Raw genomic sequence first — 14,004 nt, 5'->3', positions numbered from 1 at the left:
CTGTGGGGGCATCTAAAAAGCCTTGTTTACGCTACACCTATTCACACAAGAGATGCATTGTTGAATAGAATAACATAACATTGTGAAGCCATACGAAATGACCCCGGAATGCTATTTCAAGTACAGAGAGGGTGTCTTCGCAGACTAAGAAAATGTATAGAGAGAGAAGGTGGTCATATTGAGCAGTTTCTGTAGCGGATTTTTCATTTCTGTTTGCTCTTGAGGCTCTTGAGTTTCGTTAGTTAAACGTGTTTGCATTATAAAAATTCGTTATGAACATTTTACCTATCATTTCCATTTTCCTTAAAAACTAATATTTTCGAATAATGGTAGACATCCCAGGATAAATGTTGTTGAATTAACGTTATCATTATTATTTCTGCTTTGATAATTATTCATTTCAAATAATGGTGGATGAGCGGGTTTGATGTCGTCGAGTGAAACTACATTTTTATCAAGACTCGTTGCTCCGATCGACTTTCCACACGAGTACTTTTATTCATAAAATTGTCCAAGTAACCTTAATTTGTTGAAAAATATTGAAAAATATCTGTCATTTCAAAGTTTTGGGGTGTGGACCATCGGGGGTAGTCCGTTCCTGACTTTGTAGCAAAACAACTGACTCCTGCATGAAAGCTCATCGAAGGAATTCATTTGTTTAGTCAATTACCAAAATTTGGATGATTTTGAATATTCACTTGAAAAGTTATCAAAGAAAAACATTTTTCATTTTGTAACTTCGAGGGTCCGTTACTTGGTAACGAAGGATTTTAGGAAAAAAAGTTATATGAAGTACTGGTGATATTTTGACCCCATCTATACATTCCCGAGAGGAAAAGAGGAAGTCCAGGGACACCCTGTATATTGTAACGGTCTGTCCTAGAAATATCTAGTCTAATCAACAAGTTCAAAAACATGAAAAATAGAGATAAAGGTCCTAAAAATATGAGCGATAGCTCATTCGATTCGGAATAACCTCTAGAAAAATGTTTTTGAAGGATTTTGGTGCAGGTAAAAAATTGCAATTGTTATTAACAAAATAAGATTTAAAAAAATGGTATTTAGTTTTTCCGGGTTTTCCTGCAGCTGAAAAAGCAAATGCGCCACTGGAATCAATGAAGTCGCCCCGGAGCGCCAATTAATTTTTATTGTTGTATTTATTTTGTTTTTAATGTCATAAATTATAAAAGTTTTTCGTTAATAACTCAAAAAATATTAATATTTAGGCAATTTTGAAAAAAACTCGTTAAGGAGGAAATTTCCGATGAAAAAGTCCCGACTCCCGAAACTTTCATGTTTATATGAAAGTAGCTGTTTCAGGAGGACTTTCTTTCAGTTTGTGTCTGAAAGTTATTTCTTTGCATGATCTACACATCCATGTATAAAGTTATTTATTTTCAAATTGATTAGTTCCTTCCTTTCTTTGGAAGATTCCCTCATCCATTTTTTTATATCAAGATGAGAGTAGTAGAAAGCCAAAAACTTTCCCAAAAATTAATCACTCCTGTAGACCTCTTTTCACTCGTATTAATGAACATATAAAAAAACCTGATAAATCTGCTTTTGGCCACCACATAAAATTTCACAATCACAACTTTAGTCCCAATAGAAATTCCAAAATATTACATAAAATAGATAATAAAAATTTCCTTAGACTTGACTTGTTTGAAGAGTTGGAGATTTCTAAAGAACTTTCCAACAATGATCATTGTTTGAATACTCAAGTAAACTTAAACAGAGATTTCCTTCCCCTTCATAAGAGGATTATGAATTATTAATTAATCACAGTTTATTAATATAATTTATTCAATATTTTTCCTCTACATATTCAATCAAACCCATAATGGATCACTCCTCAAGTTGGTACCATTATTTTAACATGACACTTGACACATTCTGTCTCAAGTTGTCCTTCTTCATAAGATACTTAGACTGAACCACATGGCCTGAATCCAGAAATGTATTTTCTTGGCTATAAGCCTATTTTGTTTTATATAATTTAAATATTACAATGTACAATTCACTTATCTTGATACTTCCTGTTGCCTGACAAGTAAGTAATCTCAAACAATTTTTCCAAATTTCTTAACCTTAAAAAAATTTTACAACTTCAATTTCACTAAATTCCCTTTTCAACTAGATCACTTACTTTCAGGTGAGCACTGATGATGACGAAAGTCGAAAGCGCTTTGCAAGAATTTTAAAATATTATACACTTTAATACAAAACCTCTTCGATTCATTAATTCAAATAAGTGTATTCAGCTTTTCCAAATCCTTTTATAAACCCTTCAATTCAAAGATCCAGTAGTATTCATTACTACACCAAAGGTTCCAAACAATGCATCACAAGTAGAAATATGTGTACTTACATAAACATACAGCGGCTAGTAATCTGATGGAATTTTCTGGTGGACGACATTCTCTAAAAAATGGTTTGGCGGCGTACTCCGCAAATGTGAGGGCAACAATAGCTTGAGTAGTAGGTCGAATTATTAGTAGAGAAATCCATAACATCAAGAATGCTCCAAGGGGTCCAAATGCTACAAAGATGTAAGCATAGTCTCCTCCAGATCTTGTTACTGAAGTGCCCAATTCTGAAAAATTGAATATAATGAAGAATGATCAATAAGTAAGAAGAAGAAGAATTGGGATTCCCTAACATGCAGGTTAGCTAACTTAAAATATAGTATAATCAACTAAATTTATATAAATAATACAACTATATACAGGGTGTAACTGAATAATATAGGATGTTTCATATAAAGAAACTTCATTGGAGCTTCCCTTGTTAAGATACAGCCCCTCAAAGGGGGTACATAAAATTTGTATAACAATTTTTTTACAAGCACTGAAATTAACCTGACGTTTTGTATTACCAAAAAGACACTTAGCCAGTAATTTATTTGGTTTACCCCATGGTTATAAGGGGTGGAAAACGCAACCCCTAAAATTAATTTCCAATGTAACTTTTTGTCTTATTATTAAAACTCAGTTTTAATCTTCCTCTTTGAAGATGATCACTTGGTGATCGAAGCACGTGTCGAGGTGTTAAAAATAACGATTTGGTGTTGGGAAAAAACTCCAATAATATTCATTACTACACCAAAGTTTCCAAACAGTGCATCATAAACCCAACAATTGTGTCGAAGCAGAAAACGGAATTGTCTGACCTGACATCATTAATCTTTCCGGAGAAAACCGATGCCTGGGTCAACGGCTGCTCGTCAGGGGAGGCAAGGGAGGCTTAGCCTCCCCATAAAATTTGAGGCTATTCATCGCAATAAATTAAAAGATATTGACAAATTATTATGATTATTTTTTCTAAAAATGCTTGGGTACCATTACTTTACCATTAATTTTTAATATAAATATATAGTATGCCCGAAAAAACACTATTACTTACTACGTAGTACGTACCACACTGTATCCTGCATCAACATACCTCAAACGCACCGCCCATGAACGAATAAACCATCAACCCGAAATAATAAATGCCACACGTTGCAAGGGAGCGAAGCCTTCGACCGCTTTAAAAAACACAAGCTTCGCGAGACCGATTCAACCAGCGACATACCTCCCGATTTGTAGTTTCAGTTGCAGAAATTATAGCGTTAGAGGAGGCTAGCCTCCAGTTGGTCTCCGTTAGTGTACGACTGCGTTTGTTTTTGATTTAATTATTCGGACGGGATGCCGTGACGGTCCGGGACTGAAAAATATTTCGGTAAATCGTTTTAGTGTTTCTTGATAATATTTGTTATTTGTGTATAAAACATGCAGTACTGTATTATAGCAGTGCTTTTCGGTAATATTTTTAATGTGTTTCTAAAGTGTTTTCTTTCAATTTCAAGGTGTTTTCAGATTTTCACTTTTCGGTAAGTTTTTTTTCCATTTATTATGGATAGGTTGGACGAAATTAAAAAATCTGACGATATAGTCGATTGTTTTCTGACAAATAATTTCAAGTCTTTATCTTATGATAATAAATTTTACATTATCAAAACTCTGGGAAGGCCTCAACCAAATTTGATTTCAATTAAAGCGTCAGATAATCGACAAAATAGAGGATTTAATATTAGTTGGTACGATAAATGCGATTGGTTAACCGGCTCCATTAAACGAAAAAAACTTTTTTGTTGGCCCTGTGTTTTATTTTCCGTACAAACCGAATACCAAACGTGGTCTAAAATAGGATACTTCGATTCAAAAAATTTACCTCGTTCTACAGAAAGACATTTTAAATCTAAGGAGCATATATTTTCGTTTGTCAATTAAAATTGTTCAGCAAACAAAATATAGCAACAGCTATATCGTCTTGTTTAAAAACGAATGTTATGTTTACTTTTAGTTTCTTTTTTACTATCCAAAATTACAAAATACACCTTTCAAATCACCTTTCAGAATGCGGGACCCTCGCAGACTATATTGAACTTGGATGATCGCCGATTAAAAGTAGTTTGCGGGTACCTTGTGAATTCACTTAAACAAATCAGGTTTAACCTTCCTTCCTACCCCACTGGTTCTTACTGGACAATAAAATTTACTCTTAGACCTGTTTTTATAAGCTTAATTAAGTACTTGTGCTTATAAAATATTTGTAGCAATTTTTAACAAAACTTATATATTAGAAGAGAAAATTATCATTTATTGACTGAGTTGTTGTTTTTTTAATGGTCATTTTTATACGTATAATTTTCGGCAATACACAAATTTTGTTTGCATTTATGCAAATACTACGTATTTTGCTTTAAATAGGTACGGTGCCCCAAAAGATTTTCGCGCCTCCAGCGGGCTTTTTTGTGTGTATATAGTCTTTATGACTTTAGCCTCCCCTGTTCTCCATACACGAGCCGTCACTGGTCTAGGTTTTTGTGCCATTGAATTGAACCTGGTTACTTCCACCTCAATTCGAAATCACTTCTAGATCCACATTAAGATTTGCAACCTCCCGCTGCCGGTGAGGATGTGCCTCCGCAAGCCACCGTATTCCCCAGATTGGGTCTCCTGCGACTTTTTCCGCGCCAACGGCCTCGCGGTGTAAAGGGCTCCGCGCCTCAAAGTAGAAAATATTTTTTTCAAAGTATTGAAAATCCACAAGTAAACACAATGTTTTTTTTAATAAAAAGTAGATACATTAAAAATTATCAACCTAAAGATACTTCACACTTCGGCGCACGAAAGCATATGAATGAAAAGTTCGTGAATATATTTCTTTTTCTGAAAAACTGTGTTATACAGTGTGTCAATTTTAAAACTTACAATGGGCTATATCTCACAAACGAAAACTGATATCGAAAAATGCTTGAAACACAACAAGATGGAGCACCTCTTCACTATGCAGCTCCAGTTAGGCACTGGTTGGATACTAATTATCCGAACAAATGGATTGGAAAGAGAGGTCCCATTGTGTGGCCACCGAGATCACCAGACTTGGCGCCACCTGACTTTTTTCTGTGGGGTCACCTCAAGTCAGTTGTTTATAAAACTCAACCTGCGTCACTTAGGGAATTACGAGAAAGAATTACGCAAGCATGTCGTGCCATTACTAGAACAACATTTGCCAAAGTTCGTGCAGAATTTGAAAATAGGCTGTATTATTGTTTACAAAACAACGGAACCCACTTTGAACATTCACTTAATTGAAATTTTTAATAAATTTGCAGCTCAACAAAAACCCCATTAAATATTCTATTCAAGCCAAAGTTTCACAATTATTGCTTCACCCTGTACAATTATTATTTATACCATTGGATCGCATTTTTTATAGTCTTTTCAATGATGTATCACAAGTAGGGGTTTGCAATTTAAACTTTTTGTGTTTTGATGGGTGGGGCCTAGGGGGTTGATGGGGGTGAGTTCTCTTTCACGTCACTTTAGTTCCCCCTTACTATCCTAGAAACGGTTTCAAGCGTTTTTCGATATCAGCTTTCGTTCGTGAGATATAGCCTATTGTAAGTTTTAAAATTGACACACTGTATTATAAAATGAATTAATTAAAAAATTATCATCTTTGTCGATTCTTATCATTCCTTTTTATTTAGTCTGGCAACATTACTTGGCATCAAGCTGCTATCGCGGGGAATCCCCGATCAGAGACATAGGGACTTCCCCTAATCAAAGTATCGCATGCAGACGCGTTCTCGTTTCATGTTCATATATTATAATTTCCAAAAGTATTTGATGTGAGAATAAATGATAGTGATAGTGTTACGTAGTTTTAAAACGATGACACGAGTTTAATAAGTAGAAGTTTGGATTGTATCATAAAGAAAAATAATAACACCTGTGTTTATTTTATTAATCAAGAATAAGGTAAGCATTATTCATTAATCTTATACTCATATTTTTTATAGTTGGTTTCTTCACAAAACATTACATGATTGAAAATTATGTCTATTATTTGTTTTATATCTTAGATTTGTTGCTCTAGAACCCGCCTTCTTTTTTTATTTTGCGTATTATATTTGTATTAAACATATTTTACGTTAGTGAAATATCAAAGTAGGTATTATACAAAATATATTACTATGTATTATATTAATCCAATTTATATTTTAACGAATTAGTCCACTTCTCATAAGTTGATTATATTTGAGAAAAGAAACAAGTATGTACCAATAACTGTTATTATTATTTTTTTACAGGTTACAGATACAATGTTGGTGCATTTTTCATAATTCATCAATAATGTCAGGCTTAGGCACCAAGAGAGATAGAGGTAAACAACGAAAATGCGAATCTGGTTCAGAAAGAAATTTTTGTTTCTTTAATTAAACTAAATTGAGTAAGTAGTGTCAGTGACTTTGGCCTTAATACGACGACCTACACTTGATGTTTTTTATTACTTTTGAGTCGTATATTTTTTTGTTATTTAATGTTCCAAAAAGTACAGAAGTAGAAATTTTGGTAAGTGTTTTTTATTGAATACAAAATTGTTTAATTTCAAGTTTTTTATTTTATAACCTCTTCTTCTTGTATCATCGGAGGGCCTTGCAAAATGTACCTTGCCTACATTAAATTTAGGTCTTGCGAATAAATTTTGAATTTGAACACATACACATTCAACATCATTAATAATTTTTTATTAGCTTCTTACTGTGCCTTTTCATGATGCAACAGCTGAAAACTTCAAAACCGGACATGTACTTATATTATTCCGTACCTCTTCCGATAATTATCGGAATTAATTATAATTAATTGTTATCACCGTTATCACTTTTTGGCACTCAAGAGAAACGCTTGCAATATTTTCATTCATTTCATTATGATTATTTAAAGAAACTACTTACCAGCATAACATAACGCTCCCAATGTGGAAAACAACCCAGAAACACACCAAATAATAATAGAAAGCCCAACGGATTTTGTACCGAGATAAACACCTGTGGGAGACACAAATATTCCACTACCTATTATTGTTCCAACTATTATCGAAACCCCATTTGTGAGAGTGATTTTTCGTTGTAGTTTAACTACATTTTTATCCTCGGGGACACACTCGCCGGTGACACTTCCATTCATTAATTTTTCACTCATTCTCGTGATTTAAACAGAATACATTTTATTCACTGGGCTCTATATAATTGCATAAGAAAACAGAAGAGACATGGCAAAAAGCACGGCACAGTTACACTCACTTTGTGCTGACTCGTGTATCGTGGGCAGCGAAGCAGGGCAGCGTATGACATCACACTTTGCGTTTACCTTTCAACATGCGTGAAGTTATCTTTTCAGTGCGCGTACTATTTTTGTAGTAGGCTGCTGAGCAAGCACACGAAGATGAAATAAGGCTGACAATATAAATATCCAAATACTTTTTGATTAAGGAATATCGGAGAACAACGAAATACGAGGTCTGTTCAAAAAGTAATGTTAGTGTTGAAGTTTCGCGGGCTATGTGAATTCAACTAGCGGCTTTTTCATTTTTATATGTTGGTACACTTGTTTCGATCATACATTCGCAGTATCAGCTGTTTAGCATAATTGGTTTGTTGGTGGTTAGAAGTATTTTGCGTATTTGGAGATTTTATACTAAAAAAAAAATAGATCAAAGAGTTTGCATCAAATATTGTGTAAGAAATGAAATTAAGTGCTCAAAAACACTTGAAATGTTGAAAGTGGCATACAGTGATTATATTCTGAGACAAAAAAATGTTTACAAGTGGTACAAAAAGGTCGAATGACGACGCTCGCCCTGGACGCCTTAATACATCCACAACCGATGAAGAGAGAAGTTTCTGTGGATGTCGGCATATCAGTTGGCTCATGCCTAAAGTGTCCAGGCGTCCCGTTTTGAATGGGACTGTCCCTTTATTCGATCATCTGTCCCGTTGTCCCCAAATAATGATCTGGGACGTAAAATACTCCCGTTTTCTAAAACCATCTCTAAAAAAACAGTTGATAGGTATCGGATGTGGAGCCCATATCATTCACAATGCTATAACATCTGCTGCAGACGGCCTAACTTTAGATTACGAAAGCATTATTGTAAAAATATATTAATTTTTTTATATTTATACGGTTGGAGTTGAAGCTCTAAAGCATGGTTGCACAGACTTATGAAGACTATAGTCCGTTCATAATTTGTTGATAGCTCACTCCAAGTTTGACCCTCATTAGAGAACTGAAATACAGAGAGGACAGCTAATATGATATAATAACAAAAACCAAACTAAAACTGGCAGTTTAAGATGTTTTCGACTAACCCACCTTGTATCTGAAGAAATACAATACAGCTATAAAACTTTTAATCCGATTATGTAGGTATTTTGAGTGGAAATGAGTGACCAGTGTCGTAGAGTATATGATTAAAACATTAGTTACTTTAAATATATTAATATTCTTAAACTGTAGGTACTGTAAACTGTATTTTTATTTTAAAAAAATTTCTTTATTTTATTCAAAAATAATAAGTTACTTGCAGTTTGTAAAAGATACATTTATTTAATTAATACCTATTTTTAAATGATATAAACTACGATTACTTACAAAACTATTCAAATTCAAAATAAACAGGATCATCTTCGGAATCCGAGTCGTCTTGCAGGTTAATAATTAGCGGTTGTGTCTCTACAGTCGCATCAATTATATTGTCAAGATCCCACATTTTTTGTTCTTCTTCTATTGCATGTCTTACTGCATCTCGCCAATTTTGTTCTGTAATATGTTGTAAAGACTCATATAACAATTCACGTACAGCTTATATTTTATATGACGTATTTTTTCTAGCCACATAGCTTTTCATTTGTGCCCAAATGAGTTCAATTGGATTTAATTCGCAGTGGTAGGGTGGAAGTCTAAGGACTGTGATGTTTCGTCTTTCCGCCATTTTATCAACTACGTATTTCTTGAACTTAGATTTGTGTTGCCGGGCAATTTTTAAAAGTTCTGCTTTAACCATTCCATCTTCGTAAGGCAGGGACTTATTCCGCAGCCAGTCAATGATATTCTGTTTCTTCCACGCAGTCGTTGGAAGTCTTTCAACTAGTCGTGAATGATAAGGTGCATTATCTAATACTATAATTGAGTTTGGTGGTATATGTTCAATCATCTGCTCAAAATACTCTTCGAAAACATCAGCTGTCATCTCCTCGTGATAGTCTTTTGTGCTTTTGGATTCAAATTCCAACAAACCATGCTTAGCAAATCCTTTTTCACTGCCAATGTGAGAAACTATTAATCTACTGCCTTTACCAGAGGGTGGGGAAATACCAGTAGACCAACCTTCCATAAAGGCTTGCCTGGAGCTTGATATATTTTTATCTGTCCAAATTTTTGTGAGAGTATGACCTGCGTTTACCCACGTTTCGTCCTGATAGTAAATTGGCCTTCCTTCAGCCCGAAATTTTCGTATAGATCTTAGATACTTTCTTCTCCAACATATAATCTCTTCCCGGTCAATCAAAAGTGATTTTCGGTCTGATTTCTCCCACCGGAAATTTAATTCTTTTAAAACTTGCCACAATTTGGTTCGTCCGACATGAGGCAAATCCGGGTCGTCTCTAACTTCTTGTAAAATTTTGTTTAAGTTGGGTATTTCTTTTTTATAAAAAAAATCGTGAATTTTCCTTCGAATACCATTTTTGGCAAATTCATCAATTTCAATAGGTTTTCTCCCCCTCTTTAAGTATTCGTTTGTATTTGGGTTAGCTATACCTTTTTTTTTCTTTCTGATAGGAACCTATATATTGTTGACTCCCCTACGCCCGTCATGTTAGCACAACTCTTGATTATGTTCTGAACAGTGTTTGTGGGATTCTGAGAAACCAGAGCATCGTGAACGTTCAAAACAATAGTCTTCTCTCTTGGTGAATAGACAGACTTACTGACTGTACACAACAGTACCGGTGTAAAACTTGATGATGTTGATGATGATGACGAAGCCATCGCAAGCAATCAAACAAAACAAGCAGGAACGAAAGGTACGTATATTTTTGTAGGAATATGAAAAAAAGTTACTCACGCACTGCACGAAATTCGCAAAATAAATATTAGAGACGTTAATTACTGCCGTAGACGCCGAAACACCAACGAGCCGTAAATTAAATGCGATTAAAAAATATACTAAACCAAAAATTATTTTCGTTCGTAACAACTTCACCCTTTCAAGGCAAGTTTCGAATATAAACTGAAGCTTTATATTTAATGAATAAACACCTCAGGAACCTCCGCCTATGATTTTACGAGTTTTACGACCGTTTTATGACTTGGGCCCTCATTTTGTGCTATCGACAAATTATGAACGGACTATAGGGGCCACTCGGGCAAATCATGAACTGATGGCGGGCCGGCCGCCAGAAGTATAGGTAATTAAAGACAATAAAGAATTGATAATAAATTATTAAAATTGAAAAAGAATTTATTAATTTGAAACGTGGCACTGCATAGTGCTTACAATCTCTTTTATATTTGGCTCAAATTTACTTGTAGCAACACGTAAAACTGCTTCCAAACTTTCATTTGCGAGGCGGTTTCGATTTTTTGTTTTATTATTATTTAGTATTGAAAAAGTTTGTTCACATATATAGGTAGAACCAAATAAGCTGGCACATTTCAGAGCGTTTATGCGCAACTTTTCGTACATATTTTTATCAATGCAGCGGTAAAAGTTCAGCAAGTCTCCTTCGTTGAATTTGTTGCGTAAATCTTGATCGTTTTGAATGTCGATAATTTCTAACTGCATTGACTCCGGCGCATTTTCAACTGAAATCGTGAAAGGATTGCTGAATATGTCCAACAGAGGTTTCACTTTTTTAAACTCCGAAAATCTGTCTTGAAAAGATTGAATCAAAATATCTAGCTTTTCTACATAACTGAAATTAATCGCAGTTTTGTTGAATTTTTCAGCCATTTTCTTATAGTTCGGAAAATGATTTTAATTTCCAGAATTCAATTGTGATCTGAAAAGTGTCAGCTTGCATTGAAAGGATGATACATGAGCGTAGAGCTGAGATATCAGTTGATTTTTGCCTTGAAGCCGTGTGTTCAAGACATTCAAATGATTTGTAATGTCAACTAAAGAAGCCAAATCACACAACCAATCAGGATTTTTAAGTTCCGGGACATCCCTTTGCTTTTCCGCCAGAAATATCCCAATTTCTTCTATTAAATTTAGAAATCGTTCCAGTGTCAATCCACGGCTTAGCCACCTTACTTCTGTATTAAAGTAAATCTCCGTATTCGCTTTCGATGTCATCAAGGAATTGTTTGAATTGTCTGTGATTGAGTCCTCGTGATTTTATGAAATTTACAGTCGAAACTACCACTTTCATGACATTTTGAAATTCAATTTTTTTAGAACAGAGGGTTTCTTGGTGTATAATGCAGTGAAACTGCATGAGATCTTCAGCGTTTATGTTTTTTCCTTGCAGATGCTTTTTCAGCAGAGTAACTAGCCCGGAATTGACACCAATCATCGAAGGAGCACCGTCAGTCGCAACTCCCGATAATTTTGATAAGTCCAAATCAGTTTTTGAACACTCATCCAAAAGAACATTGAGTATATCAACTCCTTTGGTTTGACCTTTCAATGAACACATTCCGAATAACTCTTCTAAGACTTCAAAATCTTGAGTAACATCTCGTATGAATATGAGAAGTTGAGCTGTGGAACTAATATCAGTGGATTCGTCGAGCGCTAATGAAAAAAATTCAATGATCTTAGTTTTTTCAATTAATTGTTCCGCAATATTACCTGACAAAGACATAATTCGTCTTTGGATAGTCATACGATTCAGTTGAATTTTCTCAAACTTTTTTGCTGCTTCTGGACACATTTTTTTAGCGGCAATTTCTATGCATTCTTTTACAAAATCGCCATCATTGAAGGGGCTACTTCGCTTTGCTATCATTCGAGAAATTTCATAACTAACCTCTGTAGCTGTTTCTGAATCTTGAGTGGGTTTTGTAAACATAGCTTGCTGACCAATAAGCTCCCGTTTTAAAGACAACATTTTTTGCTTTCTTAATTCGCCTGTAAACTTGGTAAAAGAAGGATGCTGCGTTTCATAGTGCCTTTTTACATTATATTCCTTTGCAATCGCAACAGAATTCTTGCAAATTAAACAAACGACTTTGTTATGCGACCATACAAAAAAGTATTTCTCAGTCCAAATTTATTGAAATTGCCGATTTTCATCTTTAACTTTACGATTTTTACTAGGTCCTGGCTTCTCCATGTTGCTTTCTAATCCTGGCTAGGATTAACACAGCACCTAAAAAAAATTACAGTATCTACTTAAATTACCCATTCTTTTTTAAATTATCAAAAATAATTGATTAAATTCCTGAGAAATTTTAAGATTTTTATACAGATTTTATATCTGAAATAATGACGTAATTATTACAGTTAGAGAAATTCTGATAAAAATAGTAATTTCTTTGTTTTACATTAATATTTGGCCAACATTAAAGCTAAATTTGATTAAAATTGATTGAATAGGTAGGAAAACACTTATTAATAACATGTACCAAAAGCATTGGATGTATTGATTGAAAAGGGATATATTGACAGTACTAAAGATACAGCAGTATTTGACGAATTTTCATTAATTGTAAACTACGTCACTCCACAAAAAATTGCTGACTGGAATAATTTAAAAGTTCACACAGAAACTCGTTTCTGAGAATTTTTTCTTTACTAAATAAATTGTGGACGTCTGAAAAAAATTACTTACAGGTTTCAGCTCTGAAGGCGATGTTGATAACGAAAATCGATATAAACAAAACGTGCCAATAATTCCACTCTTATTTAAAATCATCACCATCTTTATTGAACCAAATTTGTTCCTCCGAAAAATATAAATACGTCTAAAAATATAATAATTACTGTCACATTAACCACTGTCGAGGTTGAGTGGAAGAACAGGTTACTTTTATCACCCTCAGATGAAAATAAACTGAACTTCGCCTTTTAATTTCCTGTAATAGAAAATTTTGTATTGAACTGTCAATTACCTAATATTGGAAATAATAAAGACGAATTATTATTATTATTATCAACAGGTACTTCAATGAATCCATACAATATGGAGTATGGTCCATACTGTATGGACTATACATACATACAAAGGTGTGTTACATATGAACGTCCCGTTTTGAGTTGAATGAAAACGGCCAGTTTACGCCATGCAATTTTTTCGTAAATTTTGGACATTTAGGTTAGGTTAGGTTGGGTCCAAAGGGCTTCCGAAATTCGTCAATTTTTCTTAGATAGTTTCTTCTCCATGCTATTATTTCTTGACGTTCAATGAGAATGCTTTTCCTGTCAACTTTTCCGTACGTAAATTTCATTTTGTGTACAAGTTTCCTAAAAGTTTCTTTACCCATTTTTGGGACCAATTCATGATCGCTAAGTGCCTCCAGAACTGTTTGTAGTGTGGGCAGCTCATTTTTGAAAAAGAAACTGTGAATAGTTCTGCGTATACTGGTTTTGGCTTCTTCATCAACTGTGATTTTTTTTCGTCCGCTACTAGTTTTTGGCGTTTGTACGTCCCCATGAATTTCT

At 34.1% G+C, this 14,004-nt stretch overlaps 2 protein-coding genes across 2 annotated transcripts in view; both read right to left on the bottom strand.

The window, feature by feature from the left end:
• Positions 1 to 7,709, bottom strand: part of JhI-21 (Juvenile hormone Inducible-21) — a 49,150-nt gene extending 41,441 nt beyond the window's left edge. The window contains exons 1-2 of the mRNA XM_074186620.1: positions 7,289 to 7,709; positions 2,372 to 2,596 (exon numbers count right to left, since the gene is read on the bottom strand). Coding sequence (XP_074042721.1) covers positions 2,372 to 2,596; positions 7,289 to 7,535 — 472 coding nt within the window. The 5' untranslated portion in view covers positions 7,536 to 7,709. The remainder of the gene's footprint in view (positions 1 to 2,371; positions 2,597 to 7,288) is intronic.
• A 3,950-nt stretch (positions 7,710 to 11,659) lies between these two features.
• LOC141487514 (general transcription factor II-I repeat domain-containing protein 2-like) lies at positions 11,660 to 12,451 on the bottom strand. The gene has a single exon (XM_074186592.1). The coding sequence runs from the start codon at positions 12,449 to 12,451 to the stop codon at positions 11,660 to 11,662; it is 792 nt and encodes a 263-aa protein (XP_074042693.1).
• Between the last annotated feature and the right edge of the window lie 1,553 nt (positions 12,452 to 14,004).

This window comes from Leptinotarsa decemlineata, unplaced genomic scaffold (assembly GCF_025532065.1).
Source record: "Leptinotarsa decemlineata unplaced genomic scaffold, Ldec_3_MD MMD2_P_RNA_scaffold_4, whole genome shotgun sequence".
NCBI lineage: Eukaryota > Metazoa > Arthropoda > Insecta > Coleoptera > Chrysomelidae > Leptinotarsa > Leptinotarsa decemlineata.
The sequence above is the reverse complement of the archived record's forward strand: the minus strand, read 5'-3'. Positions and strand labels throughout refer to the sequence as shown.